At 46.4% G+C, this 27968-nt stretch overlaps 1 protein-coding gene across 1 annotated transcript; it reads right to left on the reverse strand.

Annotated features, from left to right (window-relative positions):
* Nucleotides 1-26828, reverse strand: KAT2A (lysine acetyltransferase 2A). Its single transcript, XM_035136327.3, has 18 exons — nucleotides 26553-26828; nucleotides 24480-24603; nucleotides 22477-22622; nucleotides 20409-20498; nucleotides 19892-20073; nucleotides 18805-18996; nucleotides 17717-17823; nucleotides 16527-16637; nucleotides 14946-15082; nucleotides 13534-13742; nucleotides 11472-11598; nucleotides 9522-9632; nucleotides 7824-7967; nucleotides 7211-7325; nucleotides 4756-4792; nucleotides 4550-4613; nucleotides 2905-2989; nucleotides 1-644 (listed from the first exon to the last, which is right to left on the reverse strand). The coding sequence occupies exons 1-18, from the start codon at nucleotides 26796-26798 to the stop codon at nucleotides 451-453; spliced, it is 2421 nt and encodes an 806-aa protein (XP_034992218.1). The 5' UTR covers nucleotides 26799-26828; the 3' UTR covers nucleotides 1-450.
* Between the last annotated feature and the right edge of the window lie 1140 nt (nucleotides 26829-27968).

Genomic DNA, 27968 nt, shown 5'->3' on the forward strand with positions numbered 1-27968 from the left:
CACAAGAAAACCCACAGACATATACGGAAAAATGGGGGCGGGGAAGAGGGCTTCTCACATCCCTCGATACATGTTTCAGATGCATAATGAAAGGATTCAGAATCTTTTTTTCGTGTGATCTCCCAGACTACTCCCACACGACTCTCTTCTAAGAAGGAAGACCCAACAGATGGAGTGATAAGGCTCGGAAATTCAAGAGGGCCGATGGCAGATCCCAGTCTGTTCAGGGGCAAGGAGAAGCATGCAACAGAGATGGCACCCGTGCGCATCCCACGCCCCCTCACATAAAAGGAAAAGCTCTTTTATCCAGCCAACCCCACATGTGGTTTGTGCGTGAGAAGCGGCAAAAGGCAGCAGAGAAGCGGCCAGCTGTTCGCCACAAGCCAGAAGAGAGTTCCCACAAGATGGAAGGACGGAGGTGTGTGTGGGAGGGAATAAGCCCAGATGCTACTACTTGTCGATGAGGCCCCCTTCCTTGAGCTTGAAGTAGAAGAACTTCTCCAGGGTGTTGGCGCACTTGCAGTAATCGCTCTCGGGGGGGTTGTACTCGCGGCAGTTGGTGATTATGCGCTGCAAGTCGGCGATGAACAGCTTCTTGGTGACATAGTAGCGGTTCTTGAGCCGCTCCGTCATCGTCTTGAGGTCTGACGAGGCAGGGGAGGAGGCAAGGGGGTTGGAGGGGAGAAGGTCACTTATGCAGGAAGCATCACCAGTGCAAAAGAGTTTTTTTTTAAAGGGGAGATTCTAGCTGGAAACTGCTAATCACAATTCATCCATTCTGTTGCACATGGCTTGAATCAAGATAGTGGGTTTTTATCACATCTAGCTTACCAGTACACCAGAATGTTTGTGTTATCAACAACACTGCTTTGTCATTTATCACTGGAACCATTTTGCTTTTATATATAATTGCCACTGAGGTTTTGTTTTGTTTTGTTTTTTTGGTACAGTGGTACCTTGGTTCCCGAACTTAATTCGTTCGACTCCCAAAACCATTCGAAAACCAAGGTGCAGCTTTTGATTGGCTGCAGGAGCTTCCTGCACTCAATCGGAAGCCGCATCTGACATTTGGCTTCAGTAAAACATTCGCAAAATGGAACACTTACTTCTGGGTTTGCGGCGTTTGGGAGCCGATTTGTTCGGAAGACAAGCCATTCGAGTACCAAGGTACCACTGTACTTTGATCTCACTCCTCTCCAAACTCAGCAGCCACATGCATATATATGTCTACCAGTTTAGGATCACAGTTGAGATATCTGATGAAATGGTTCAGAAAGCCTTTTCAGTAATAAATGTGATTTGAGCTTTATTCAACAGAGCAGTAATGAAATACAGTGGTACCTCGACTTATGAAGACGATCCGTTCCGTGGCGCTCTTCGTAAGTCGAGGTCTTCGGATGTTGAAGCGCCTGTTCTGCGCATGCGCAAAGCGTGATTTAGCACTTCTGCGCATGCACGTACTGCGTGCGCCACTTCTGCGCAGGCACAGAACGCGCGTGTGGTGAAAAAACTTCCGGGGTTGTCGACTTCGTAAGTCGAAACCTTCGGAAGTCGAAGCATTTGGATGTCGAGGTACCACTGTAGTTCTGTCAGTGCAAGGATTTCTGCTTGTGCAATGAACCCCCCCCCCCGCCAGGAGCCCCCTAAATCTGTTCTAGGGTTTCTCCCAACCCCTGGAACAGATTTGGGGACAGTGAAGAGGGAGGAGAAAGTTCTGTATTGCCAGTGGAAATCCTTGCACACTATTTCGCTGTATACCACCATAAAGGTGCCACAAGACCCTCTGTTGGGTTTGTGGCAACAGATTAATGAAGCTAGCCTTCTGGAATGTCTGCAGGGTATAGTAAAATAAAATGTGGATAATGCATGGCTTCATTGCTCATGAAGCTCTGTTCATCATCAAGAGAAATGGGCAGCAGCTTATGTGACAAATAGACCAGGTGGAGCAGGGGGCACAAGAGGAAAAAGACACAAAAGCAAATTATAACAAGAACAGCAGGGCTGTTTAAGAGATGTCTGTGGCTGTTTGCTCTGAGTTCAGGTGCTAGTCAGATTTATTTGCTACTAGTCATCACAAAAATACAGAAATACAAATAAGTACACTTCAGCACAGGTGTCCCCAGCACAATGGACCCCATGCTGTATCATACAACTATAAACAGCTTCCCCCAAGGCATCCTGGGAACTGTAGTTAGTTAAGGGAGTTGTTACGAGACTCCATTCCCCTCAGAGAACTACAGTTCCCAGAGTTCCCTGGGAAGACGAGTTGATTGTTAAACCACTCTGAGAGCGGCAAGCTCTATGAGGGGAATAGAGGTATCCTACCAACTCTTAAAATCCTTACTAACTACGGTTCCCAGGATGCATTGGGGGTGAAGCTGTAACTGTTTCAAGTGGTATGATAATGCTTAAAATTTATAGTGCAAATATTTACAGCAATAAAAAACGTTATGTAGTGTGTTTATCCCTTTCCATCAGCAAATGACAATTTGTATTCCTGTAAGAAGGAAATTCTCTGAAGTTTTTTTTTTTTGGGGGGGGGGAGAAATCTATCCCTAGGAAGATTATACGGGGACAATGCAGTATGTAATGAACAACAGTTTCCACCTCTTCATAACCACAGATACACAAGTGAATGCAGCCAAAAATGTCAAGATCACACTGAATTTACCTTTCTAAGCTCATTTCTGCCCTCAGCAGAGTTAGGAACTCTTTTAATGCACTCAACAGAAAAGCGGTAAGTCTCAGGAATTTGAAATCCACACCCCTCACCCCTGTGGCACTATTACGATCCATGAACTAATCTCCATCGATTCTGCCATCTGAAATATTTTCACAACAGCCATACTGACTCCATGTTACTTTGATCAATCCTCCCACCAAGAGCCAAGTCAAACTACCTACCAATGGGGAAACGGATGATCTCATAGTAGTCAGGAGCCTCAGATTTCTTCACCGGTTCCATGAACGGCCAGGCGCTGGGATGGGTCTGGCCAGGAGGGAGAAAAAGAGCCAGTTAGCTAGAACATTGATACCACCTTTCCAAAACAGAGAGATTAAAGATGTTTATTAGAACTAACTGAGATTCACAACATGGTGTGCAAGCTTCTCAAGTAACACAGTCCTCTGGCTAGAAGTTAAAAGAAAATTAAAAATAGAAACGGTTATATTGGCAGAGGGCAGGACTCAGCCAGAAACAATTTTTAAAACCCTCTTATCCCTTTTTACCCTTTTAAACATCCAGCCAGAGGAAAAGTTCTGCGTAACTCAAAAGCATGCACACATTATGAACCTCGCTTTTAATAAATGGAATAGATTTATTCTCCCTGTTTAGATTTTTTTTTTAACGGCTTTTAATCTATTTTGGAAACGGTCTCCAGTTCATAAAGTGTTGTTGTTGTTGTTGTTGTTGTTGTTGTTGTTGTTGTTGTTGTTGTTGTTGTTGTTGTTGTTAAAATATGTGTACAAGAGCTAAGCAAGAAGGTTGATCTTTTAAGGCCAGAGAAAAAGCTAGGAAAAACAATAATAAGTGGGCTGGAGCCTGAAAAAGTTTTCAGTTTGCGTTTATAACAAAACAGCTTTTTTTAAATTTATTTTTTTTAAAAAAACCTTAGTGCATCTTGCAAAACTTGTAAAACAAAAGGCCCTTACACCACCCACAATCTGCCTCCATTCACACCGTGAGCCGCGGAAAACCTCCAGCGCAGGAGCCTAATCATCAAGATCAATTTGGTCCCGTTCCAGCCCACAGAGGAAGTGGTTTTGATTCAAACTGCTTCCTTCAAATGCAGTATTCTTTCCTCTGCAGGCTGCTGCAGAGAGCTCCTCTGAAGGTGTGCTCCTAGTGCAGGCATAGGCAAACTCCAGCCCTCCAAGTGTTTTGGGACTACAGTTCCCATCATCCCTAGCTAACAGGACCAGTGGTCAGGGACTACTGACCAGCTGACGCACACTTACAGTGATGCCCTTTGAACTTTGGGAGGTGAGTCAATCACCTGATGCCAGGTGATTGACAGGTGAGCACTCCCACCCACCTCGTCAAAGCTAGCCTTCTGGTGGGCAGGGGAATAAGGGATTCAGTTTGTCACCCCTGTTACGCACAAACCAAAAATGCCCCAAACATATTCTGAAGATGGGCTGGGCAAGGATATATTTCCGCAGTTGAGTGTGGGTTGGGCAAAACAGTGGTACCTCGAGTTACAAATGCCTCAGGTTGCAAACGCTTCAGGTTACAAACTCCACTAACCTGGAAGAGTTACCCCAAGTTGAGAACTTTGCCCCAGGATGAGAATGGAAATCATGTGCTGTCGGCCCAGCGGCAGCAAGAGGCCCCGTTAGCGAAAGCACACCTCTAGTTAAGAACAGTTTCAGGTTAAGAACGGACCTCCAGAATGAATTAAGTTCATAACTAAAGGTACCACTGTACTGAGAAACTAGGACTGTAACATGCAACTATTCCTCTGCTACATCAGCTGGAGAAATCTTCTTGCTTGCACCACCAACTCCCTGCACCGTCCCCCCACCCCAAATTGTCATTCAGACAAGTCACCTTGATTTGCGCTAGGAGGTTTTTCAAGGTTGTATACAGCTGGTCAGGATCCCTGAGCTCCTTCCTGCAAGATAAATTCATAGTCTACAACATCAGCTAATAAGAGAGATTTGAATGACTCTCTTAAGGTAGGGCCAAGTTCTTGCTGCTGCAAGAGAGAGGAAGCATTGCGAGGGGGAGAACATGAAAATTGCCACACGACTTACCCTTTCTCCTTCCCCAATGGCTTCCATCCCGTCTCTCCTGGAAAGGAAGGAGAGTCCCCATATCATTACAAAAGTAACAAATGACCCAGGACCAGCTCAGAAACAAGCAAGCAAGCAAGCAAGCAAGCAAGCAAGCAAGCAAGCAAGCAAGCAAGCAAGCAGCAGTCCCCACAGTGCTAGAGTCAATTTGTAAAAACACCACATTTTCCCACACATAAGATAATGTTTTCCTTTAAAAAGAATTAGGCAAAATTTGGGGTCCGTCTTATATATGGATAGTGAATGCAGAGAGGGGGTTGCGGGCAATTGGCTGCAGCTGTGGAGAGCGGGCGTGCAATTTGTGGCTGCACCGAGGTGGGTGGACAATCAGCAGGGACTGCGGCATGCGATTGGCAGCTGTGGCGAGGCGTGTGGGCGATTGGTCACAGCGACTTCCCCAACAAAAGGGCGACCTCCCTCCAAAAACCTCAACAACTCAGAGTGATCTCCCCCCCCCCCCATATTGATTTTCTTAATTTTGGGTGTGTTATACACAGAAGTGTTGGGCTTCATATTTCCCTGTGTCTTTTATCTTCCAACACAGGCATTCCTCCCATCTTAATCCCAGATGAGTGAGTGCTGGCTGAGGTCACATCCCCAAAAGGTGTCCTTTGCTGAAAATTCACCAGTCTGCAGTGTCACCTGGGGAAAACATTTTCTCCAGTTTTATACTTGGCTGTTGACCAGACTCTGATGAGAAGAAAACACAGCTAAAAAAAGCAAAACACAGCCCATGTGACCCCAAATTAGGGACCTGCTGGGGATCACAAAAGGCCCTCTACCTCCAGCTGCCCCCTTACACACCACACACTCCTTGGCTGGTCTTCTCTGGAGGAGAGGTGATGAAGCCGCTGAAATAGGTACCTCTTTAGAACAGAGGAGTATGGCGCCATCATGGTGGTGGCAATGGGGAGGAGATTATTGGCCTCTTCTGCTAGAGATCTGCCACCATGCCTTCACAAGGATGTACAAAGGGCCCTGCTGGATGAGGCCAATGACCTATCTAGCCCAACGTCCTGTTCTCACAGTGCCCAGCCTGATGCCTGTGGGAACCCCACAAACAGGGCATGAGTGCAACAACACCCTGCCCACCTGCAATTCCCAACAATTGGTATTCAGAGGAATACTGCTTCTGACAGTGGCACAGAACATAGCCATTGTGGCTACTAGCCATTGGCAGCCTTGTCCTCCATTTATTTGTCTAATCCATTGTGTTTCCCAAACTTGGGTCTCCCAGTTTTTTTTGGACTGCAGTTCAGGTCCTGCTAGCTAGGGATGATGGGAGTTGTAGTCCCAAAACGGCTGGAGAGCCAAGTTCAGGAAACACTGGTCTAATCCTCTTATAAGAACCTAACAAGGGCATCTTGTTTGCCCCAAGTCAGAACCCTTTCAACAAGCTTGTCATTGTGGCAATCCCTGATGCCTGAAAGCAGTGAAGGGTTGCAAGGTGAGAAAAAGACACGCCCAAGTTCAACCTTCCCCAACTTGGTGCGCTCCGGATGGTTGTTGCTGGACTACAACTCCCATCACCCTTGACAACTGGAGACATTGGCTGGGCCTTGATGGGAGCTGGGGTCCAGAATACCTGGAAGGCCACAGGTTGGGTGGAAGCTGCCAGAGACCATGCAAGAAGTTGCTCCCATCCCAGCACTATTCACATTTACTTGATACATCGCCACAAGCCATGCCCACTAGGGTGATGACTTTTTCATTTTTTCCCTCAAAAATTATTTCCTGTAGCACAAATGGATGAACTTTTGCCTATTAATGACTAAAATGAGGTATATTCCATTGAAATATTAAAAAAGGTCACGCACAAACCGTTTTTGATTTTTTTTTTGTATGCCGTTTTACCATTTCATAAAATTGTATTAACAATTCTATATATATTTCGTATCAAATTTGGACACAACACCACATTCCACAATGGGGAGTGTTCTTAGCAACATAGGGTATACAAATGTCACACCTGCGCAAGGTAAAAGCCCCTTTTTGGGACCTCAAAACTCAGCCAGCAGACCCTGCCGGGCATGCTGGAAAAAGAACCTACAGGAGAGGTAGCAAAACATCGTCCTCTAGCGGCGTCTATACTGATACTGCAGCTACAAAAAGCTTCCTTGTGTCTTTGATGACCCTATATAATGTTGTATATATGTGACTCTAAAGCTTGGGTTCAATTTTATATCTGCTTACAGTGACTTCAAAAATGGTCAAAAAACTGATAAATAATTTTTTAAAAATCATTTTGTGCGTGAGGGTTTTTTTTTAATCAAATCTCTTTGAAAGTAAGATTTTATCTAATCTTTAATGAAAGCTCATCAAATTATGATACAGGGAAATGAGGTTGTAAAAAAGTCATCACCCTAAATTGCCCACTCTCCCAAATACTACCCAGCTACAACCCAGCTGCACTCACGGATGCCTGGTATGCTTTCGATAGGGATGTGCCGAACACCTTCCTTGAAGCAAGTGAGGCCGGGGTAGACTTTGCGGATCTGGGCCTGCTTCCTCTCTATCAACTTCTTGATGATCTGTAGGGAGAAAAGAGCAGGTGGTGTAGCTTGGACTGCAACCCCCACAGCACACCCCTGCAGGACCAGCTCCAGGGGAAAGGCCGTAATGGACCACCCAACTAAAGGCTTGTTAAACTTGTGTCTTTGCAGAGCAGAGAGCGGGCGACAGGCCAGAATCAAAAAGGCATGTTTCTCTGGGTTGGTGACATTCCGAATTCAACACAAATACAGCACGTGGCGTTTTTTGTTTCATAATAATTTGTACTTCAGGATGGGGTGCACAGGAAACTGCCTTCTACAGCATGAGAGCATTGGGACCTTATAGCTCAGAATTGTCTACACTGGCAGGTAGTGGCTCCTGTAAAGGTCCTTCCCACCTGGGGATGCTGGGGACTGAGCTGAGATGCTCTACCACTGATCTACAGCCCCTCCTCGAAGCAGCCACTGGTAACCTTCTGAATAGTGAATTCTGGGCACAATTGCACATTTCACCTTCCTCCTTTTCTACCTCCTCACCTCCTTCTGCTTCTTGATGATATGAGAGAGCTCTGTGTAAGGGATCCGGGGATTCAGTTCGCACTCCATCAAGGTGGCGCCCTCATAGTCCTTGATATAGCCAAGGTATCGGCTCTTGGGGACTTTGATGTCTTTGGAGAAGCCCTGGAGGCCAGAGATGAAAGGTCCATTCATTTTTCAGAACAAATAATAATAATAATAATAATAATAATAATAATAATAATAATAATAATACCACCTTAGCAAAGAGAGGCACGAACCTATTCATGTACTGAGATGGTGCCCTTCTCTCGCCTGAAAGCTTTGACCCTAGCTCCCTCTTTCCTCCCCAACACAATGGAAGTATCTAGTCCTTATGAGAATGGAATGCTGACTCAAAAGCCAAGGCTCCAGGTTGCTCAATTAGCTCTGTGCAAAACAGCCACCTTTTGCATTGCAAAATGTACGCATGCTGTCTTTGGCATTGAGCACCGAGGAAGTCATACCTAGTCTGGTACACGTTGAGCATGTCAAAGCTCACATTTATATGTATGAGATTCGCAGGCTCAGAGTCAAATACTTGCTTTTGAAAGCTCCGCGGACTTCTCCTGCCCAAAAGCGAATGCCTCGTCTCCCCACAGACATACACGGGCTCTTTTATGTGGAAGAACTCATTGGTATGGAGTATCAACATCTCTTTTTTTGTTGCCCTTGGCAGCCATTTTGTGTTGGTACTCACAACACTCTAACACCACAAGTACCGGCACCTCATAAATATTTTTTTCTAGCAAAAAAAGCACTAGGTCCTCCCAGTCGCCGGCCCTGACTTGTGCCTTTCTGTTCGAGGTTGAAAGTCCTCTGGGGAGCAACTGTGATCTTTCTTTCACCACAGAACTGTGAAGAGCTTCCCAATCCCACAGGCCAGGCATGAAAAGGTTCAGGTGGCAGTTTTTCATTTCACTTAATAGTAACCACTCACTTCTCTCTCTCTCAAAAGGAAACCAAAAAGCAGCTAACAGAAAAGACTGTCAATGCAGCCAACATAACAACAGCTTGGAACCAGGCTAAGGCCCCATCTGCACTATGCATTTAAGGCAGTATCACACCACTTTTAAACTGTCATGGCTGCCCCCTAAGAATCCTGGGAACTGTAGTTTAGATTTGTTAGGATACCCCTATTCCCCTCACAAAACTACCATTCCCAGACTGGTGTAACATTCAATCCCCCTTCCCAAGAAACTCCAGAAATTGTAGCTCCATGAGGGGAACAGGGGTCTTCTAACAACTCTCACCTTTAACAAACTACAGTTCCCAGGAAGTTGTGACTGCTCTAAATGGGGCCTGAGTTAGCTGCACAACACTTTTGCCCTACCAAATTAGCCACTACTTAAGCCCCACTGATTTTAACATGAACCAAAAACAACTGATTAAGTCTGCGTCCAACCTAATACATCAAACTACAGGCGGTAATAAATGCAATTGGCAAACAAAATTGAGTTTCAAAGCAGTACCATGTGGCAATATACCTCATAACATTAATAAGGAATTGCTTGACAGTGCCTCAGTTCAACAACAGAATGAACAAGATTTCAATAACCATGATAAATTCACTGCAAGTCCTGTCACAGAGACTATTGGAGAGCCACTTCTGAATTCTTTATGGAACCATGAAGGCAAAAGCTGGTTCTATATAAATCTTCACCAGCGATTCTGTAGTACCTGCTTCTTGAAATAGCCAATGGCATATTCATCAGCATAGGTAAGGAAGTACAGGATGCTGTGCTTGATGTGGTATTCTTTCAGGTGATTCATCAGGTGGGTCCCATAACCCTGCAAGGAGACATAAGAGAGAATGCGGAAATAATGAGAGTGGCAAACCACTGGGGAGGAAAGAATCTGATGACTTGAGGAGTCATGCAGGAAAACCCAGGGTATCATTAAGCATCACAAAAAATTAAATGAGTTCCATTTAAAATTGATTCTGAGGTAAGTAATGACCGGTAAAGAAATTCTGAGGTAATAAATATGGAACAGTGAATGCCATAAGCATGGGCACATTACGTTACCACTGATTTTCAATTAATTCTGAGGGGGGAATTTTAAAATTCTGAGGAAATTAAATTACTATTCTTCTGGCATTAAGAATCTTTTTTTAAAGGGAGTTATCAGTATAATAGGTAGATAGATACATAACTATCAAACTCGTATGGCATTAAGCCGTCCCTGGGGGCCAGTTGTTAGACTGGACCCACAGAGCATATTGCGATTGCTCTCACAAACGTGAAGCACAACACACACAAGCCAGTAAATAAGGCTTAACTGCTTTATTTACATATAAACAAACTGGGAGCTCTACATTATGGCTCCCTCTCTCTAGCATCACAGCCAGTAAAGAGAAAGAACAAAGGAGACAACAGTCCCACTTAGGAACACAATAAGACAAACATCCTGTCTACGTCACATCCACTTTGTGGGAACAAAACACATACAGTCATATGATATAGAATAAACCTATGACTGCAGACGGGGAATGAATCTCCCAACAGCAGTTACAGGTAGGTAGCCGTGTTGGTCTGACGTAGTCGAAACAAAATTCCTTCCAGTAGCACCTTAGAGACCAACTACGTTTGTCATTGGTATGAGCTTTCGTGTGCATGCACACTTCTTCAGATACCAGATAGGAAACAGTTCAGTGTGGACTGAGCATGCTAAAAGCAATACTTCTGAGCAATCATTGTAATGTTTTCTATTGGGGAAAGAAAACCAGGAAGGGATAGGAGGGGAATCCTGAACAGCAGAATGCCACATAGTAAGTTGCAGGTCCCAGTTGTACAGGTATGTAGAGACAACATGCATATAAGTGAAGTGTGGTTTGCTTGAGCGGGACATTAAAACCCAGCCATTTTTTGGGATAATTCTGGAGTCCCTTGGAATTAAATCATAATTTGTACCCCGCCCATCTGACTGTGTTTGCCCCAGCCACTCTGAACACCTTCCAGCATATATAACCATAATAAAACATTAAACATTAAAAAGCTTCCCTAGACAGGGCCCCCTTCAGGTGTCTTCTAAAAGTTATACAGTGGTACCTCGACTTACGAATTTAATCCGTTCCGAACGGACCTTCGTAAGTTGGAAAATTCGTAAGTCGAAGCCAATGGGGATTAAAAAAAAATTTCGTAAATCGAAAAAATCCTATCTAAACCGCATCCAAAATGGCGGATGGAACTCTGTTCATAACTCGAAACATTCATAAGTCGAGTCATTCATAAGTCGAGGTACCACTGTATAGTTAAATTTATTATTATTATTATTATTATTATTATTATTATTATTATTACTTGTAGGAACCCATTTCTGGCCTATCCCTTTCCCCATATTCCTGCCCAATATGCCCATCCATTCACAGAGCAACCTCTTTATTAACAACGACAGCAATATGGTTAGAGGGGGGAATGGTGAACGCTTTCTAAATTTGCTCACACTTTTCTGGATGCTTTGCACTTGGTTACAATCGACTGCAGGATCTCAAATGTTACTGTAGAGCTCAGTTCCACCCCTTGCCTTGGACTACTGCCCTTCCTGGCCAGGTAGACTCGCACATACACATAACACATAACACACACACACACCCCACATCGCAACACAATCCACCTCCAGCAACCCTACCTTGACTTGCTCATTGGACGTCACAGCACAGAAGACAATCTCTGTGAACCCCTGGGTAGGGAACATTCGGAAGCAGATGCCGCCGATCACTCGGCCATCCTTGATCAGTGCCAGAGTCTTGTGTTTGCTGTGAAGAAAAGAAAAGCAACGAATGGAAGCGTCTGGACTGCAGAAGAGCCGTAGCGCAGGGGCACGGCATCTGCTTTGCGTGCAGAAGGCCCTAGGCCCAAACCCTAGCATCACCAGGTAGGGCCAGGAAAGATTTCTTGTCTGAAATACTGGGAGAGCTGCTGCCAGTCAGCATAGCTAATTCTGGGCAAAATGGGCCTACAGACTAATTCAGTACTGTATAAGGCAGCTTCCTATATTCCTATGAGGGGAATGCTGAGCAGCATCATTATTCTCTCATCCCACTCTATACCTTTCCTGGACTGAATTGAATAAAGGAATATACAGCAGTGTTGCATAGTGGTCAGAGCATTAGACTAGGACGTGGGAGACCAGGGTTCAAAACCCCCACTTGGCCATGAAGCTCACTGGGTGACCCTGGGTCAGCCACTGCCTCTCTGCCTAACCTACCTCACAAGATTGTTGTGGGGACTAGATGAGGAGGGGGAGAAGAATGGACACCACCTTGAGCTCCTTGGAGAAAAAAGTGTATTTTAAATGCACCAAATAAATAAATAAATAAATAAATAGGTGACTGCCCGTAATCTGCAAACAATCTCTCCCCCCCCCCACTTTTAACAGTCCTAGCTTCTCTTATAGAATTCTGGAAATTTGAGGGATCTTATTTTGTTTTCCTTGCTCCACCTGAACAAACTGAAATATCCAGGGAGGCAGGAATGATTGTTACACAAGGTTAAGCCTAAACGCGGATAAACCCTCTGTCCTTTTATTAGAATAGACAAGAGAGGCACTGCCGGCAGTATGGCACAAACACCTCTGCCTACAACCCAGGAAGAGTGAGCTGCTGCAGAATGTTCACAAGCATTCTAACATAGGGATGGGGGGGACCAGTGGCCATCGAGGTGTTTTTGGGGTACAACTCTCAGCAACTCCCTACAGCTCCTGACCACTGGGGCCACGGTGAGTCCTCATCCCTGCTCTAACACCTAAAAATAGCCTTTTGGTTAAGATGGAAACAGCAGTGTCGGGCGCTGGGCTATATATTGCGCCGAACACTAAAAGAAAGGAATTGTGGATTATTATTTTCTGTTTAAGCATGGTTTTCTTCTGTCAATCAGGTGGCATTTCAGCAGGAAGGGTCAACCACAGAACGCTGCGACGGAACTGTGTCCGGTCAACGATGTTGCACAGCACAGCAAGGGGGAAAGAAGAGACTAAGCAAGAGGTTTTCAACCTTTGTGAGTCCACAGCTCCCTTGACCAATTACATTCTTTCTGCGGCACCCCTGTGGGGCTCAGGAGCCCAGTTATGTCACCCCTTGCCTGCAGAGCTGGCAGTCCCACACACACCCCGGGAGTCCTCTGGGCAGCCGCAGCCGCCACCCCTGGTCTCTGAGCTGCCCACCCTGCCCCAAGGAGAGATGCCTCCTCACACTGCCCCACAGGGGCCTGGGAAGCACCCCCTGACCACCGCCAGAGCACCGTTCATCTGGGGAGCTTGTAGCCAGGGCTGCTGCAATGAATTGCTGTGCAAGCCTTTGGGAGTTGCAAGAGGGCATCAGAGGAGGGAGGGAAGGAAAGAGGCACAAAGGACAGTGTTGCCCGCGGCACGCCTGACCATCATTCAAGGCACCCCAGGGTGCTATGGCACACTGGTTGAAAACCACTGGACTAAGCTGTTGAGCAGAGGCTCAGCTCACATCCTGATTTGGTGGCAAACCTTTTGTTGAAAGTTCTGGAAACAAGTCCCTACGTTCATAGCCTTCGAGACTTTTCTTGATAAATCTGCACTGATTTTTAAGTTTCCCCAATTCTAAAGACTCATGATTTTTTTGGGGGGGGCTGGTGTTGTGCTGTTGATACAGCACTTGTCTTTATGACACACCCGTTCCTACCCCCAACCACTGATGAACCAGGGCCGTTGCTCAACCTACGGATCAAAAACCAGACGGGTAATGTACTCCTTGGGCATTCGAGGCAGCTGGTGTGAAAATACATTCTGCAGCCCAACCAGCCACATGAGAATCTTCTTGTTGGATTTCTGCGAGAGTGAGTTGCCGATGACATGGAATTCGATGATGCCGCGGCGCTCCTCTAGGCGGGCAGTCTCATCCCGGGCTGCATTGGCGGAGAGCAGGCTGGTCTGGGAGTGAAGGAAAAACAGAACACTGGCGGAACTTGTTAATGCTAACATGCAAGGTCTGAAGGAAATGGACCATTATATTAAAAAATAATAAAAAAAATTAAAACCTGTATGTGGTCTGTGGATGATGGGGTTAACTTGTGACCTGACTCATGGCTTTGCCTACCTGGGGGAAAAAAACAACTTCGAAGGCGCCACAAACTAATTAAGAGAAGATAAAGTCAGAGAAAATTGTTTTCCTTGAATCTTTGGGAAGTGTATGTGGACTGGAATGCAAATCGAAGGCAACACCAAGCTTTAATTAGCCAAGGAATTCTTGATATGTTTATTCTTTTTCATTATGCTACACTCTTTGCTCTGTGTGTGTATTATCATTCTTAGGTTTAGGCACTTTCCTCCACATATAAAGAAGAGTTTGAACTTGATATTCCGCCTTTCTCAAAGCAGCTAACAATCTCCTTTCCCTTCCTCCCCCACAACAAACACTCTGTGAGGTGAGTGAGGCTGAGAGATTTCAGAGAAGTGTGACTAGCCCAAGGTCACCCAGCAGCTGCATGTGGAGGAGCGGGGAATCAAACCCAGTTCACCAGACTACGAGTCCACCGCTCTTAACCACTACACCACACTGGTGTACGAGGACCAGTACCTCTTGTTGTTGTTTTTAACCAAAAAAGCACTAGTTCAAGATAATGTTATTTCATGTGTCTCAACCCAGGAAGTCTCCCCCTAAAGTTCCATGAGTACTTGGGGCTGAAGAGCTGCTTGGGTTCATGCGACGGGCCGGAACTGAACCATACAATTGGCGTGACAACTGCTGAGATTGGTTTGCTGTATTTTGTGCCAATGTGCCTTACTAAGCCTTTCTATTAGCCTCACACTCTCCCCAGGCCACACCCCTTGCTGAGGGGCCTGCACTCTTCTCAAAAGTCTTTTGTTTGGCTGGAATGTGTCAATGAATGCCCCTTAGCTTCCTGGCATGGAGGATAAAGAGGAGTGAGTTGAGTGCGAGTCAAAACCTAGCGCTGCTGCACAAAGGTAAAATTTACATTCAATGATCTGCTCACTTTTGCCTTTGGCCCTGGCCAGCAGTGGCCTATGAAACCTGAAATGTTGCCCCAAAAAGAACGTGTCCCTCAGACTAATAATTGATTCCCACAAGGTTGGTGAATATCCACTCCTTTATGCCCCTCCTGCTTGCCATACCTCAGGTCCCAGCATGGCTGCTGGATCTGTGATAGTCAACATCACTTCATTTACGAGCTCCATCGGGATGTCGCCCAGCACGCGAATCCGCTTCGCATCCTCCAGCGTCAGGCTCTCTGGGAGCTTCCTCTTCTCACCTGTGCGACAGGGAAAAGGAAACAGGCCTCAGGCTCTATCTACGCCTATGCCAAAAAAAATTATAGTAGGCTGAAGGGATTGATGTAACTCCTAGAAACGTTAACTTCTAACTCTTTTTTAACATACAGCATATGCATAAATCTGATTCTGGATTTTACTCCTACATGACAGGTGGCTTTGAGCCGCAGGGTCAAATTTAAGACACGGTTAAATATAGCTTAGGAATGGATTGCAAGTGAAACAATACTTGGCCTCGTGGGCATTACAGATCCCTTAGATCAGGCATGTCAAACCTGCGGCCCTCCAGATGTTTTGGCCTACAACTCCCATGATCCCTAGCTAGCAGGACCAGAAGTCGGGGAAGATGGGAATTGTAGTCCAAAACATCTGGAGGGCCGAAGTTTGGGGATGCCTGCCTTAGATTATGCCTACCAAGGCCCCCATCCCCCCAATGTTTCTTTATCTTTATTTATTAAAAGGAAGGGTTTTTGGTTGGGGGTGTTACCTGTTTTCTTTTGTCTGTTTTCATTTATTTATTTATTTGGGGTGTGTTTGTGGGTTGCCTCTCACTGGAGTGTGGGTGGGTGGCTTCTGAGCATCACCAGTTTTTCTTCTGTGAAATGGGGATTTCACAGTTTTCACAACTAGCCATGATGGCTATGTTCTCCCTCTACCGCTGGAGGCAGTATGCTTCTGAATGCCGGTTACAGTACTGGGAATTCCCAGGAGCGGGTGGCGCTGTGGTCTAAACCACTGAGCCTCTTGGGCTTGCCAATCAGAAGGTCGGCGGTTTGAATCCCCATGATGGAGTGAGCTCCCGTTGCTCTGTCCCAGCTCCTGCCAACCTAGCAGTTCGAAAGCACGCCAGTGCAAGTAGATAAATAGGTACCGCTATGGCGGGAAGGTAAACGGTGTTTCCGTGCGCTCTGGCACTCATTACGGTGTCCCGTTGCACCAGAAGCGGTTTAGTCATGCTGGCCACATGACCCAGAAAGCTGTCAGTGGACAAATGCCGGCTCCCTCGGCCTGAAAAGCGCCACACTCCATAGTCGCCTTTGACTGGACTTAACCGTCTAGAGGTCCTTTACCTTTACCTACAGGGAATCCTCAAGTGTGGAGTGCTCTTGCACTCAAGTTGCCCTTGCAGGCTTCCCAAAAGGCATCTGGTTGGCCACTGTGAGAACAGAATGCTGGACTAGATGGGTCATTTCCCTGATTTAGCAGGATTTCTTTTCATGTTTCTTGGATTTCCAGCTGTGCCCCCAGGCTCAAGGAGGCTAGGGATGAACCAACAGCTTTCAATTCAGTAGAAAACCTTCTGAGTTCACAAAACTCTTGTGTGGCTGTTCAAGAAACACTTTGGGCAAGGGCTTATTATTAAGCCCTTCACTGAAGATGTTTGGCTTGGACATTCTCCAGATACCTCTACACTACAGGCTTTACCTGGCACAGAATCCAATGAGCTGCCATCCAGGTTAATGGAAGCCAAGGAGGAACTGCAGCTCAGAGATTTGCTGAAAAGCGGAGTGCTGGCTGCAGGAACGGTGCTGATTGCTGCACGGAAAAAACAAGAACACACAGCCCTATTAAGACGCGAAGTAGATGCAGCAGAAAATGCAGGAGGAATCGTTTGACCCACCCACACCTGCCTCAAGTACATAACGTATAGCCACAACAAGCAGCCAACTTACACCGTTACACCTTTATTTTTACCTCATTTTAAGGGGCTCAGGGTGGCATGCATGGTTACCCCTTTTTACTAAGGTTTAGATAGCACCCAGGACCAGGTGGCGCTGTGGTTAAACCACTGAGCCTAGGGCTTGCTGATCAGAAGGTCGGCGGTTCGAATCCCTGCAACGGGGTGAGCTCCCGTTCCTCGGTCCCAGCTCCTGCCAACCTAGCACGTCAAAATGCAAGTAGATAAATAGGAACCGCTACAGCGGGAAGCTAAACGGCGTTTCCATGTGCTGCTCTGGTTTGCCAGAAGCGGCTTTGTCATGCTGGCCACATGACCTGGAAGCTATACGCCGGCTCCCTCGGCCAATAATGCGAGATGAGCGCGCAACCCCAGAGTCGGTCATGACTGGACCTAATGGTCAGGGGTCCCTTTACCTTTAGATAGCACCCACCCACGAGTGCTGAATTGCATCCCTCTCCAGTCATGCTACCTTCGGGTGTCTGTCTATCAGCTTTGAGTGCTTCAGGATCTCCTACAGTGCTGGAGGATATGACTGAATCTTTAAAGAAAGCTAAACCCACAATGGTTGTTTATAGATTCTTATTGGACTGCTGTAATGTGGATGTTCAGGATCTTGAGACAAAATGAATAGGGAATAGAGAGCCCAATCCACACAGCCCAATCAGTAGAAAGCTGCTTTGGAATTTATGGGTTGTCCTACTCAGAGCAGACCTATAGGTGTGGGTTTTTTCCCCCTTTTGATTGCAGCAGGCACCACGTACAAACCACCACTTAATACAACCTTGGGTAGCAAGACTGGGCAAGACACCTGCCTGACACTTTGGAGATCTCCTGCAAGTCGGAGCTTACCAACAAGCCAACTCGGCGTAAGGCTGTGTCACAGGTTTGAATGAGTACAGACGGCTGCCAAAAAAGGGTTCTAAGAGATACATACCTGGCCGGGGAACAAGTGGGGTTCCTTCTGACGCTGGCATAGTAAAGTCAGCCTCCCAGATTGGTGAGCTCTCCCCATAGATTTCTTCCTCGAGCATGGATAGAAACCTGGGCAGGGAGAAATAGAGGGGAATCAGCAGGGCAAAACATATACAGGAGAGTCTCATGAACCCCAGTGTCAATGTAGTGGGGGTGGATTCTTCAAGCTTTAGCCCTGGGTTAAAATCCCACCTGGGTTAAAAACCCCACCTTTAAAAAATGGAGACGATGCTCAACCTTATGCAGCTGTGAGTGAGTCTCCCTCAAGCCTCCATTCTCACATCTTTTTTGAAAACAGGTCAAAAGAGGTCATTGGGGAAAAGCAATGTACCGGCCCCCAGAATTGCCTCACCCCCCAGGAAGCTAAAGAGATGGCTAACCTAGCAGGCCACCAAGTCACCAAAGAATAATCCCATGCATGAGCTGGAGCCAAAGTATCATGAAAGTGAATGAGAAATTGGGACTGGCCACTCCTGCACCAGATTTAGGCCTCATCTGTGGTGTACATTTATACTAGTGCCCAGGGGAGCTGACTTGGACCCCAGGTTACGGGTGCCCATGATGTCATGCTGCGATATGACATCATGTGCACCCCCTGGCCTTGGAACCTGACTTCCGGTGGCACCAGAATTCAGGTTCCGAGACCTTGGACATGACTTCCGGTGCTTTCCGAGGCACCGGACGTTGTGCTGGGGGGGTCCTGCAGTGTGGGTGCTGAGAACTCACAACAATTTTCTGGGTGCTTGGGCACCCAGAGCCCCCTATAGTTGGCGCCCTGTCAGTGCCACACCACTTTAAACAGAGCTACAATTCTCAGAGCAGTTTAACCATCAACCCATCTTCCCAAGGAACTCTGGGAATTGTAACTCTGTGAGGGAAATATGCCTTCAGACTCCTCAGAGCTGCCATTTTTCACCCAAAGTGTTGTATCCAGCTAAATTTTACTCAGAGTAGACCCTACGCTAGCCAAGCCTATTAATTTCAAGTTGGGTACCAACCCGCGGAAGCTGCATGTCCCCCTTTCCTGTAGCTTCATGGAACTGGCCTTACTTGGGGAAGTGGGTGAGGATGAGGGTCCGTTTCTCTGGCACCAGCTTGTCCTTCTCCACGCGGAACTTCTCCAGCAGCTGCCGGCGAGTTACCGTGAAAGTGGACTTGAGGAGGTTGCGCCCAAACACCTGGGTGGTTTCGTAGCGTGGGAGGCTGTCGCAGCTTTGGGGGACATGGCAATAGCACAGCCACCTAGGGTGAGGGGAGGCCAGAGAAGGATCACAGGCAGCGAGGACTTATTAGCACAACAGGGGGAAATGGATTAGGTCACGGCAGTGTTTCCCAATATTTTCTTTCCGAACTTGGGTTTCCTCAAAAACCTCCTCTACCTCCCCAAGCGCACATGCCTCCAGGTGAATGGGCAGAATCCTGACATACAACTGAATCAATGCAGTCCTCCATTCACTCTCTGCCTGTGTGGACTAGGGGACCAATCCAGCACCGTCACGGGTGGAGAACGAGTACAGGCCATCTCAGACGCCCTCTTAAAAATCAGCCGACAGGGGTAGGCGGCAAGAGGGGGGGAGAAAATTTGCTGAGGCCAGAATTTCCCAAATACTCCCTTCCTTCCCTGCAGCTTTCATGATTAAGACAGCGCAGTTTGGGCGGCCGCTATGACTTCTTCCACTGATGAGTGGAAAGTGATTTTGCATGCTGCAGGATCAGCTCCTTCACCTCTGGCTCCCACCTAAGAAGCACTGAGGAGGGTTGTTGTTTTTTTTGCTGTACGGTAGTTATTCAGGAAATAGGGAAATGCAATTGCCCAGAGGCATTCATATTTATAAGTCACCAAACCACACTTGACAATGCAAATGAGTCATTGGAGATTAGCCCTACTACTAGCCCTACTACTAATAGTAGTAGTAGTTGTTGTTGTTGTTGTTGTTGTTGTTATTATTATTATTATTATTATTATTATTATTATTATTATTATTATTATACCCCATTTAGCTGGGTTTCCCCAGCCATTCTGTGTGGCTTCCAGGACATATAAAAACATAATAAAACGTCAAACATTGAAAACTTCCTGACATAAATTAAGACTTGGGCTCTGCTTTCTTCGCTTCCCCCCTTTCCCTCAGCTCACCGGGTGTAGTTAACCTTGTACGTTGCCACATCGTCATTTTGGGAGCGCTGGCGGAACTGAGACGGCGTTTCCAGCTTCCAGTAGTTTAGGCACAGAAGGAACATCTTAGACAACTCAAACATGGTCTGTCGCTCCTTAGGGGGCAGGTGGCTGAACTTGTACTGCACAAAGTTTAAGACGCCCTGAGGGGGAGTACAGAAGGTCAGGTGAGCTTTAGCAGCTTTACACTTCTGTGGGGGTCTCTAGCATATTGGGTTGTCATCTGAGCCCTACCCCGCCCCCAAATTATTATGATTTATAAAGTTGTTAGGAGGCTCCCTAGTTCCCCCACAGAGCAACCATTTCCACAGTTCCCAGTGAAGAGGGATTAGTTAAAACTACTCTGAGAATTGTAGCTCTGTGAGGGGAATATGGTGGCCTTTTTTCCTCTAGGCACAGGGTTAGGGTTAGGGTTTAAGATGCACCCTGGGTTTAAGATGCACCCTGGCATTTTACATCTCTCAAAGCATTTTTTTACCTGTTCAATATTTGGTTTCTCAAAAGGGGGGCTTCCGAGTGAGCCCTCAACAACTGGGCGGCTCATCTGCAGGATGCATTTCCTTAGGAGCTGTGGAGAGGGGGGAAAGAAATCATTTCAACCTCAAGAAAAAAGGAAGGGGAATCACCCATTATTTCCTTGTGGGGTTTTTTTTGGTAATAAACTTTTATTGAATTTTCAAAAGTTTGACATATATATTTCAATAACTAATAGATTTTGTAAGGGGGACTCCCTACAGGGAGCCAGCCCCCATCATCCTAACGTCCACCTCATCAAGTACAGAGAGCACCAGTGGTTCTGGAGCAGCCAGAGGGGGAGGAGGAGACTCGGAGAGGGAGAGAAATCAGAGTGAAGAACAATGGGAAAGCTCGGAGGCGGAGGGATGCAGGCAGACGCTTGGGAACACTGCAGTCAGGGAACCGACTGCTGAGGAAGGAAACTGAAAGGGCATCACTCCTTCCGGCGCCAGAAATGAGGAGAGCACCGCAACGCAGGTCAAGGGGGCGCCGTTTTGGGGTGCCCAGACTACTTTGCTGGTGTAGGAACAGACGTACGCCATTGCCGGATTCTGATTCGGGATGAGGTCATATTTTTAAGCTGTCTCTACACTGTAAATAATTAGCACAATAAACGTCTTTGAAGACAAACTGGACTCAAGCAGAGTTACTCTAGAGTAGCCACGACGACCCTCTGACAGATTTATATTTTCTTGACTTCCCACTCCATTTTCCATGTTGTTTTAATTCCTCCCCCCCCCGCTGTACAATACCTTCTCTCTCTTATACCAACACGTCTATACTATATTCTTCTATTCCTTCCGTCGCTCATATTTCAAATCCTGCTGGCAAGCTCCTTCAGATGGTTTTACTAGTTCTGTCTAAGATACGGTTACCAGATTTTTTTTCCAATGAATCCAGGGACACTTTTCAACTTCAACGGATATTGCATGGGGACTGATCTGTAAATACAGGGACTGTCCCCGGGAAATGGGGACGTCTGGTAACCTTAGTCTAAAACGTTCCAAGGTATGTGGGATGTCCACAATCTGTTCGGAATTGCTTCCATCTAAGGTGCACAACAAGTCCATACCAGTGCATTGCAAGTTCAAACCCTGGCATCTCCTGGTAGGCCCGGGAAAGACTGGAGAGCTGCTGCCAGCCAGTGCTAGGGAACCTGTGCTCTCCAGGTGCTGCTGGGCTCCAACTCCTAGCAACCCCAACTAGCATGTCCAATGGTCAGAGATGACCGGATGGTAGCCCAACGCCAACAGGCGAGCCATAGGCTGCCCAGCCTTGGCATAGAGTAGACAATGCTAAACTCAAGGGACCAGTGGTCTGGCTCAACGCAAGACATCTTCCTAGGCTCCCCCACTTTCCCCCACTAGTCTCCAATTATTTCTGCATTAGTATTTCAGAGCCAACTATTGTCACGATTAAGCAGACAAGGAAATATGGGAATTAATATGACAAGGAAAACAAAACAACAACAAAGTTGGGGGCAGGGGAGTGGAAAGCATAGGATCTTGAGCAAATGTAAAATGGTATCAAGACACAAAGCTCATGCAACCATCTTTGCAAGTCCACACCCTCTGAAATAAAAGCAGGACTTGCCCCTGCTGATCTGCAGAACTGCTAAGACACATTGCAAGGGTGGTGGCTGCAGTCTCCTTTCCATACTTTATGTATTCTGGGAGCACTCTTGCTATTATTACATTTACGAATTTATAATCTGCATTTTCATTTAAAAAAACACAGCAAGGCATAGTACAACATATAAGGATAAAATCAACAACAGATCCCTAAAACATCAACTTACTCCAAGCTTATATATTCAAGGTTTGTTTCTGTGTGTACTTCTTGAAAACAAATTAAAAATGCAGTTTAAAAACCAACAACAAAAGCACTGGTGTGAAACAGCCACTTAAAAGATCTTGAGAACTTCCTTGTAGTCAGCTGAGTTTCTGCTCCCCCCCTACCCCCGCCCCCCCTGAAAACCCCCAACCACCACTGTGGACATTTTGCAATGCACTATTCCTCTTTGAGCTCACCTTAAACAGGTAGAAATAAACTTGCTTGGTGTCTGTGTCCTCTTCCTTGTGCACTGACATGAAAAGGTTCTCCACATCTACCACCATCCCCAGAAGCCGATTGATCTCGTCCTCTGAGACATTCTCCAGGTGAGACACATGGTCAGCTGAGGGCAGGTGAGAGAAATCAGGTCATGGTCAAACCCAAATGGGATGGAGCACAACAAAGGCTCACCATCCATCAACCTCCCACCCCACCACCATCCAGAGACTCTCTTTATCTAGCAACTGGTGGGGCTTTCTACATTATATAAGTCTGCTATGTGCAAGATTCTGTCCAGGAGGGAAGGGGGACCTGTGGCCCTCCAGCTGTTGCTGCACTACAACTCCTTTTGGCCTCCTCCTTTTTCTTCACATGCCATGTCTTTTTAGAACAGGGTTTCCCAAGCTTGGGTCTCCAGCTGTTTGGTTTTTTTCCTACAACTCCCATCATCCCCTAGCTAGCAGGACCAGTGGTCAGAGATGATGGGAATTGTAGTCCCAAAAATAGCTGGGGAACCCAAGTTTGGGAAACTGAGTTTTAGAAACTTCTCCAGCCTGAGGGCCACATTCCGTTGCAGGCAACATTCTGGGGGCCAACATGCCAGCGGTGGGTGTGACTAAAGCCAAATGAAATCTAAGCAATGGGTGGAACTCTTACCTTTGTACAGTACGATACATGCCAGCAATCAGAGATTTCAACACACACACCTCCACTTAGGGAATTCAAGGCCACATTTCTGAGAAGCAAAGCAGTCAAGGAGGGTGTAGAGCAGGACTGGTGAGGGGTGTGACCTAAGGGGGGGGGGCTGGCCCAGGGAGAGTCTCAAGGCCTGGAAGACCGCATCTGGCCACTCTTGGAAGTTCTTGGTCCCGTTTTAAACCGTGAGCAGTGCCAGCACCATATTAGTAATGATTTTTGTAAGCCACTGTGAGAGACTTCTTTTGGCTACAGAACAGGGTATAACTGTCATAAATAGATGATACACACAAACATTTGAACACCACTCACTGTCCACCCCTGCTGTACAGTATAGTGGTCAGAGAAGGCATCCCCAAACTGCGGCCCTCCAGATGTTTTGGCCTACAACTCCCATGATCCCTAGCTAACAGGACCAGGGTTGGGGAAGATGGGAATTGTAGTCCAAAACATCTGGAGGGCTGAAGTTTGGGGGTGCCTGGGTCAGAGTATTGAAGTAGGACAGAGGGCAGTGAGTTCAGTCACAAAACACATTGGATGACTTTTGAGACAGTCACTGCCTCTCATCCTAACCTACTTCATAGGGTTGTCATGAAGATAAAATGAAAGGGGGAACCATGTCCACTGGCCTGGGTTTGCTGGAGATAAGCTGAGATAAAAATGAAACAAACTGGTTTTTTTTAAATTAACCACCAAATTTGTCTGATATCCAATATGGAATTTGGCACCCGAAGAACAGGAGCTCTTCTTTTCTTTTTCTTTTAAATCTTCATATATAATACAAATGTAAGGATGTTGTCATGTAGCAATTCATCATAAGGATAGTGGGGTGATGGTGGGGGAGTGGGGATTTTGCACACCAAGGGGAAAGTAAGTGGGATTGGTGGGCAAAGCGAGCAGGGACACGGTCCCTTTTTTAAAGAGAAGGTTTTTTGTACACTGCTTAGAGACAATCATAACTAAGCAGTACTGTATATAAACTGTCAAAATGAATACTAACAAATAAATAAAAGTAGGAACAGCCAAAAGAAGGCATTCAGAAGTAACAGGGTCCAATCTTATTGGTCAGGGAAAGCCTGGGCAAAAACATATTTCCACGAGATGTCTGAAGCAACTAATAAAGGATGCTTCATATATGGCAGAGGAGAAGGGCATTTTTCACAGTACAGCATCACTTTTGCTGGTGGTAGACTTGATGGGGAAGTCCCCTTCCCGACTCCCAAGTGCCTTCACCTGGGCTGGGAATAAAACAGCCTGTGTGTGAGATAGAGGCTTCCTGAGTTACCTAGCGTGTGCCCACAGCTCCGGCAGGGCTCGCTGAGGTTGGTGACCGTCTGTTGCAGGTCCATACGGGGGGCTGTGGGAGGGTTTGGGTTCTTCCACCCATTGCATTTGCAAGAGTCATTAGCCTGGAGGAGTGGGGAGAAAGAGAGAAAGAGAGAGAGCAAGGCTGCTATGTGTAGAAAAAACTGGGGCAATGCTTACATCCATGAACACCATAACTAACATGTTACAGGTAAAAAGCTGCTTTAATAAAAGCAGAGCCATACTGAATTTTCACTCAAACATGTTTAAGGCAAAAAGAAAAGGTGCTTTCTAGGGATGTGAAATGTACCCTGGAGTGGGTTTCAGGGGAAGCACACAAACTTCACCCCTTTTTGGGCTTCATTTCCCCTGGCTATTTACAGCCATTGTTCTGATCTGCTTCTGCACCATTTTTAAAATTTTATTTAATGTACAGACCTACCTCTTTTCCCTGCACTGCGAGATCCCATCCAATCAGAAATTTATTGCAGCTCAGATGATGACATATCATAGAGCTAGTCAGATTTGACTATTTATTGAGACCAGTGTGAGTAAACAGAGATGCAATAGCATCTCTCTGAAGCCCCTATCAGGCTCCAGTTGTGCCAGAATGTGCTTTGGCAGGTGCAGCATGCACCCCACAGACAGCAACACAGTGCAGACAGGCAGTACCTATACTTGGATGAGCGTCTGAGCAGACACTTACCGCTTCAGTGTGCTGAACTGCTGCAGCATACAGCAGAGTTGGCTCAGGTGGCCAAGGCAATGGGAATGTGTTTCCTCCCTCTTCCTGTGCCCATTTTTGCTTCCCATAAAATCACAGTCACTAAAAATGGGGAGTGGGGGGGGGATTCAAAAATGTTGATGCAACTTAAACTGTTCCCTCATTGTTTTAAGGCAGAACTGTGCCATTCTATGTGGTGCCTGTTACTGAATGCACAGTCGCTTCCCACACATATTACTATGTTGCTGCAAATGACTGCAAAAGGAGGTTTGCAAAGATAGAGTGGGAATGACTTCATCTGCCTGACTGCAGAAAAGAGACACGGGAATCCTTGGGCAGAGATGCACAACTACCAGAAGTGGGAAGCTGAAAAAGCCAAGTTCCATTTCATCACTCACAATTACCAAACTCCAGATACTGATTTCCTTTGATTCATCCACATATTTAGTACTAGATCAGGCATAATGGGTTGTATCCAGTGCTATTCCTACTCAAGAGTAGACCTACTGAAATTAATGAATCTTAGTCAGTCATGCCCATTAACTCCAGTGGGGCCACTCATGATTTGGAGTAGCACTGACCACAATTGGAAGTGCTGCAATAGCTTCACTTTTTGTGGAAATGAATTTCATGATTAGAATTAACAGCTATGACCAAGGGCATGCTTCCTGCCATAAAGCTCAGTACTGTACTGCTCTTTCTGGTGGGGCAGACACAAGGCTTTAGAAGAGTTGGAAGGGAAAACAAGAATCATTTAATCCAACCCCTTGCAATGCAGGACTCTTTTGCCCAACGTGGGGCTCGAACTCATAACCCTAAGATTAAGAGTATCATGCTCTACCAACTGAGCTAGAGATACTGGTACTACATATTTCAAGATTCATTTCATGGTTGTTTTTTAAAAATGCATAATATAACAATAACTGCATTATCATTTTAAAAATGGGGCTATAGCTGAGCAAAATATAATAAACAGAAGATTCCAGGTTCACTCCCTGGCATCAACAGGCAATAGATTTCAGGCAGGCATCATCCAAAAGACTTTGCCTTAAACCATGAAGGCCCGTTACCAGAAAATCAGAGCAGACAGTGTGGGCCACATGGTTTGTTAGGCAGCTCCTTACACCCAAAAACATTTTATTTCCAACTGTTGCTATTTGCCCGTAGAATTCTGGGATATGGGCGATTAAAAACGTAAACGAACATCCTGGGCAAATACAGCATCTATGTCTGCAACATCTTTTCTGGTCCAAAGAAAGGATGCAGCTATGGCTGGACCACGTACACGGGAGGAATTCCCAGTCTTTTGATCCCTCCGGGCCCCCGTACCTTGCAGGCTGAGAACACCCCTAGCTTTTCCAGCTTCTTTGCCCGCGGGAAGCTCCGCGCATGCGCCTTACGCTGGCTCGCGCGCTGCTGCTGGCTCAACCCCGGGCGAACCGGATCGCTGCTGCTTCCTCCGGCTCCGCCTCCACCCACTACCGGCGGAGCCGTGGCTGCAGACACTGTGGAGACCGAGGGAGCGCTAGCCTGCGGGGCCCGGCTAGCCTGCGATGAGACCTCCGGCTCCGCCATGATGCCCGGGACCCCTCCGAGGCGGCGTGGGCGCGTGGGCGCCACTGCGCATGTGCAGGATAGGGGTTCTCTTGTGGCTATTGGCTGGATGCTGCTACGCAGCAGCTCCCCCCGCCACCAGTTGCATGCTGGGTGGTGTAGTTCCGCAGGTATGGGCTACTTGAAAAGGAGAATCAAGGTGCGGTGGGAAAAGGGGAAACGTGACCTCTGTTTCTACTGAAACAAAAAGAATGAAAAAAGAAAAGATGAATGCTGTTTACTTGTGTAGAAATATGGGATAGGTTCACAGGAGTGAAAACACGCAACATAATTTTGTTTAAATTAAAATATGTATGTAATATGTAAAATACTTATCGCGATCTTCGTATATTGCAGGTTGAAGGAAAGGGGTTTTCCTCTCAGAAGGCTAAGTTTAAGGGGACTGCTAATAGCTTTGAAATGACCAGGTGAAAAAAATTGTTACTGAAATGGGGTACTTTTATGTGGCAGGGCTCGGAGCCTCCACAGGTTGACTGCAGCTCCTGTCTCACACAAACAGGCAATAATAGCTTGGGGTTGATGGGAGTTGGGAGTCTCAAGAACCAAGTTTGTTTTATTAATGGGATCATCGCTATTACTGCCTTGAATTAAATGAATGCATGTTTTGTTACAATAAAACTTACAAAATCTAAGAAAGTCACAGGAAAAGATGCTTATAGAAAGTGACAACCCTCTTGCATTTTGGGATGGCTCTGAACTTGTGTTGAGTGACCTAGAATTCCTTTTTAAAAAAATGTTACCTGCAAAGGTCAAAATGCCTCAGAACACATGCCAAATGCTGCTTCTCATGAAAAGAACCAAACGTTGAGTCTTTTGTACATTGCTGCCCAGGAGTGAAGCCTAATAATAATAATAATAATAATAATAATAATAATAATTTATTATTTATACCCCTCCCATCTGGCTGGGTTTCCCCAGCCACTCTGGGTGGCTTCCAACAAAATATTAAAATACAATAGACCGTAAAACATTAAAAGCTTCCCTAAACAGGGCTGGCTTCAGGTGTCTTCTAAGAGTCTGGTAGTTGTTTTTCTCTTTGACATCAGGTGGGTGGGTGTTCCACAGGGCGGGTGCCACTACCGAGAAGGCCCTCTGCCTGGTTCCCTGTAACTTGGCTTCTCGCAGCGAGGG

The sequence above is a fragment of the Zootoca vivipara genome, chromosome 12, assembly GCF_965207765.1.
Source record: "Zootoca vivipara chromosome 12, rZooViv2.hap1.1, whole genome shotgun sequence".
Lineage (NCBI taxonomy): Eukaryota > Metazoa > Chordata > Lepidosauria > Squamata > Lacertidae > Zootoca > Zootoca vivipara.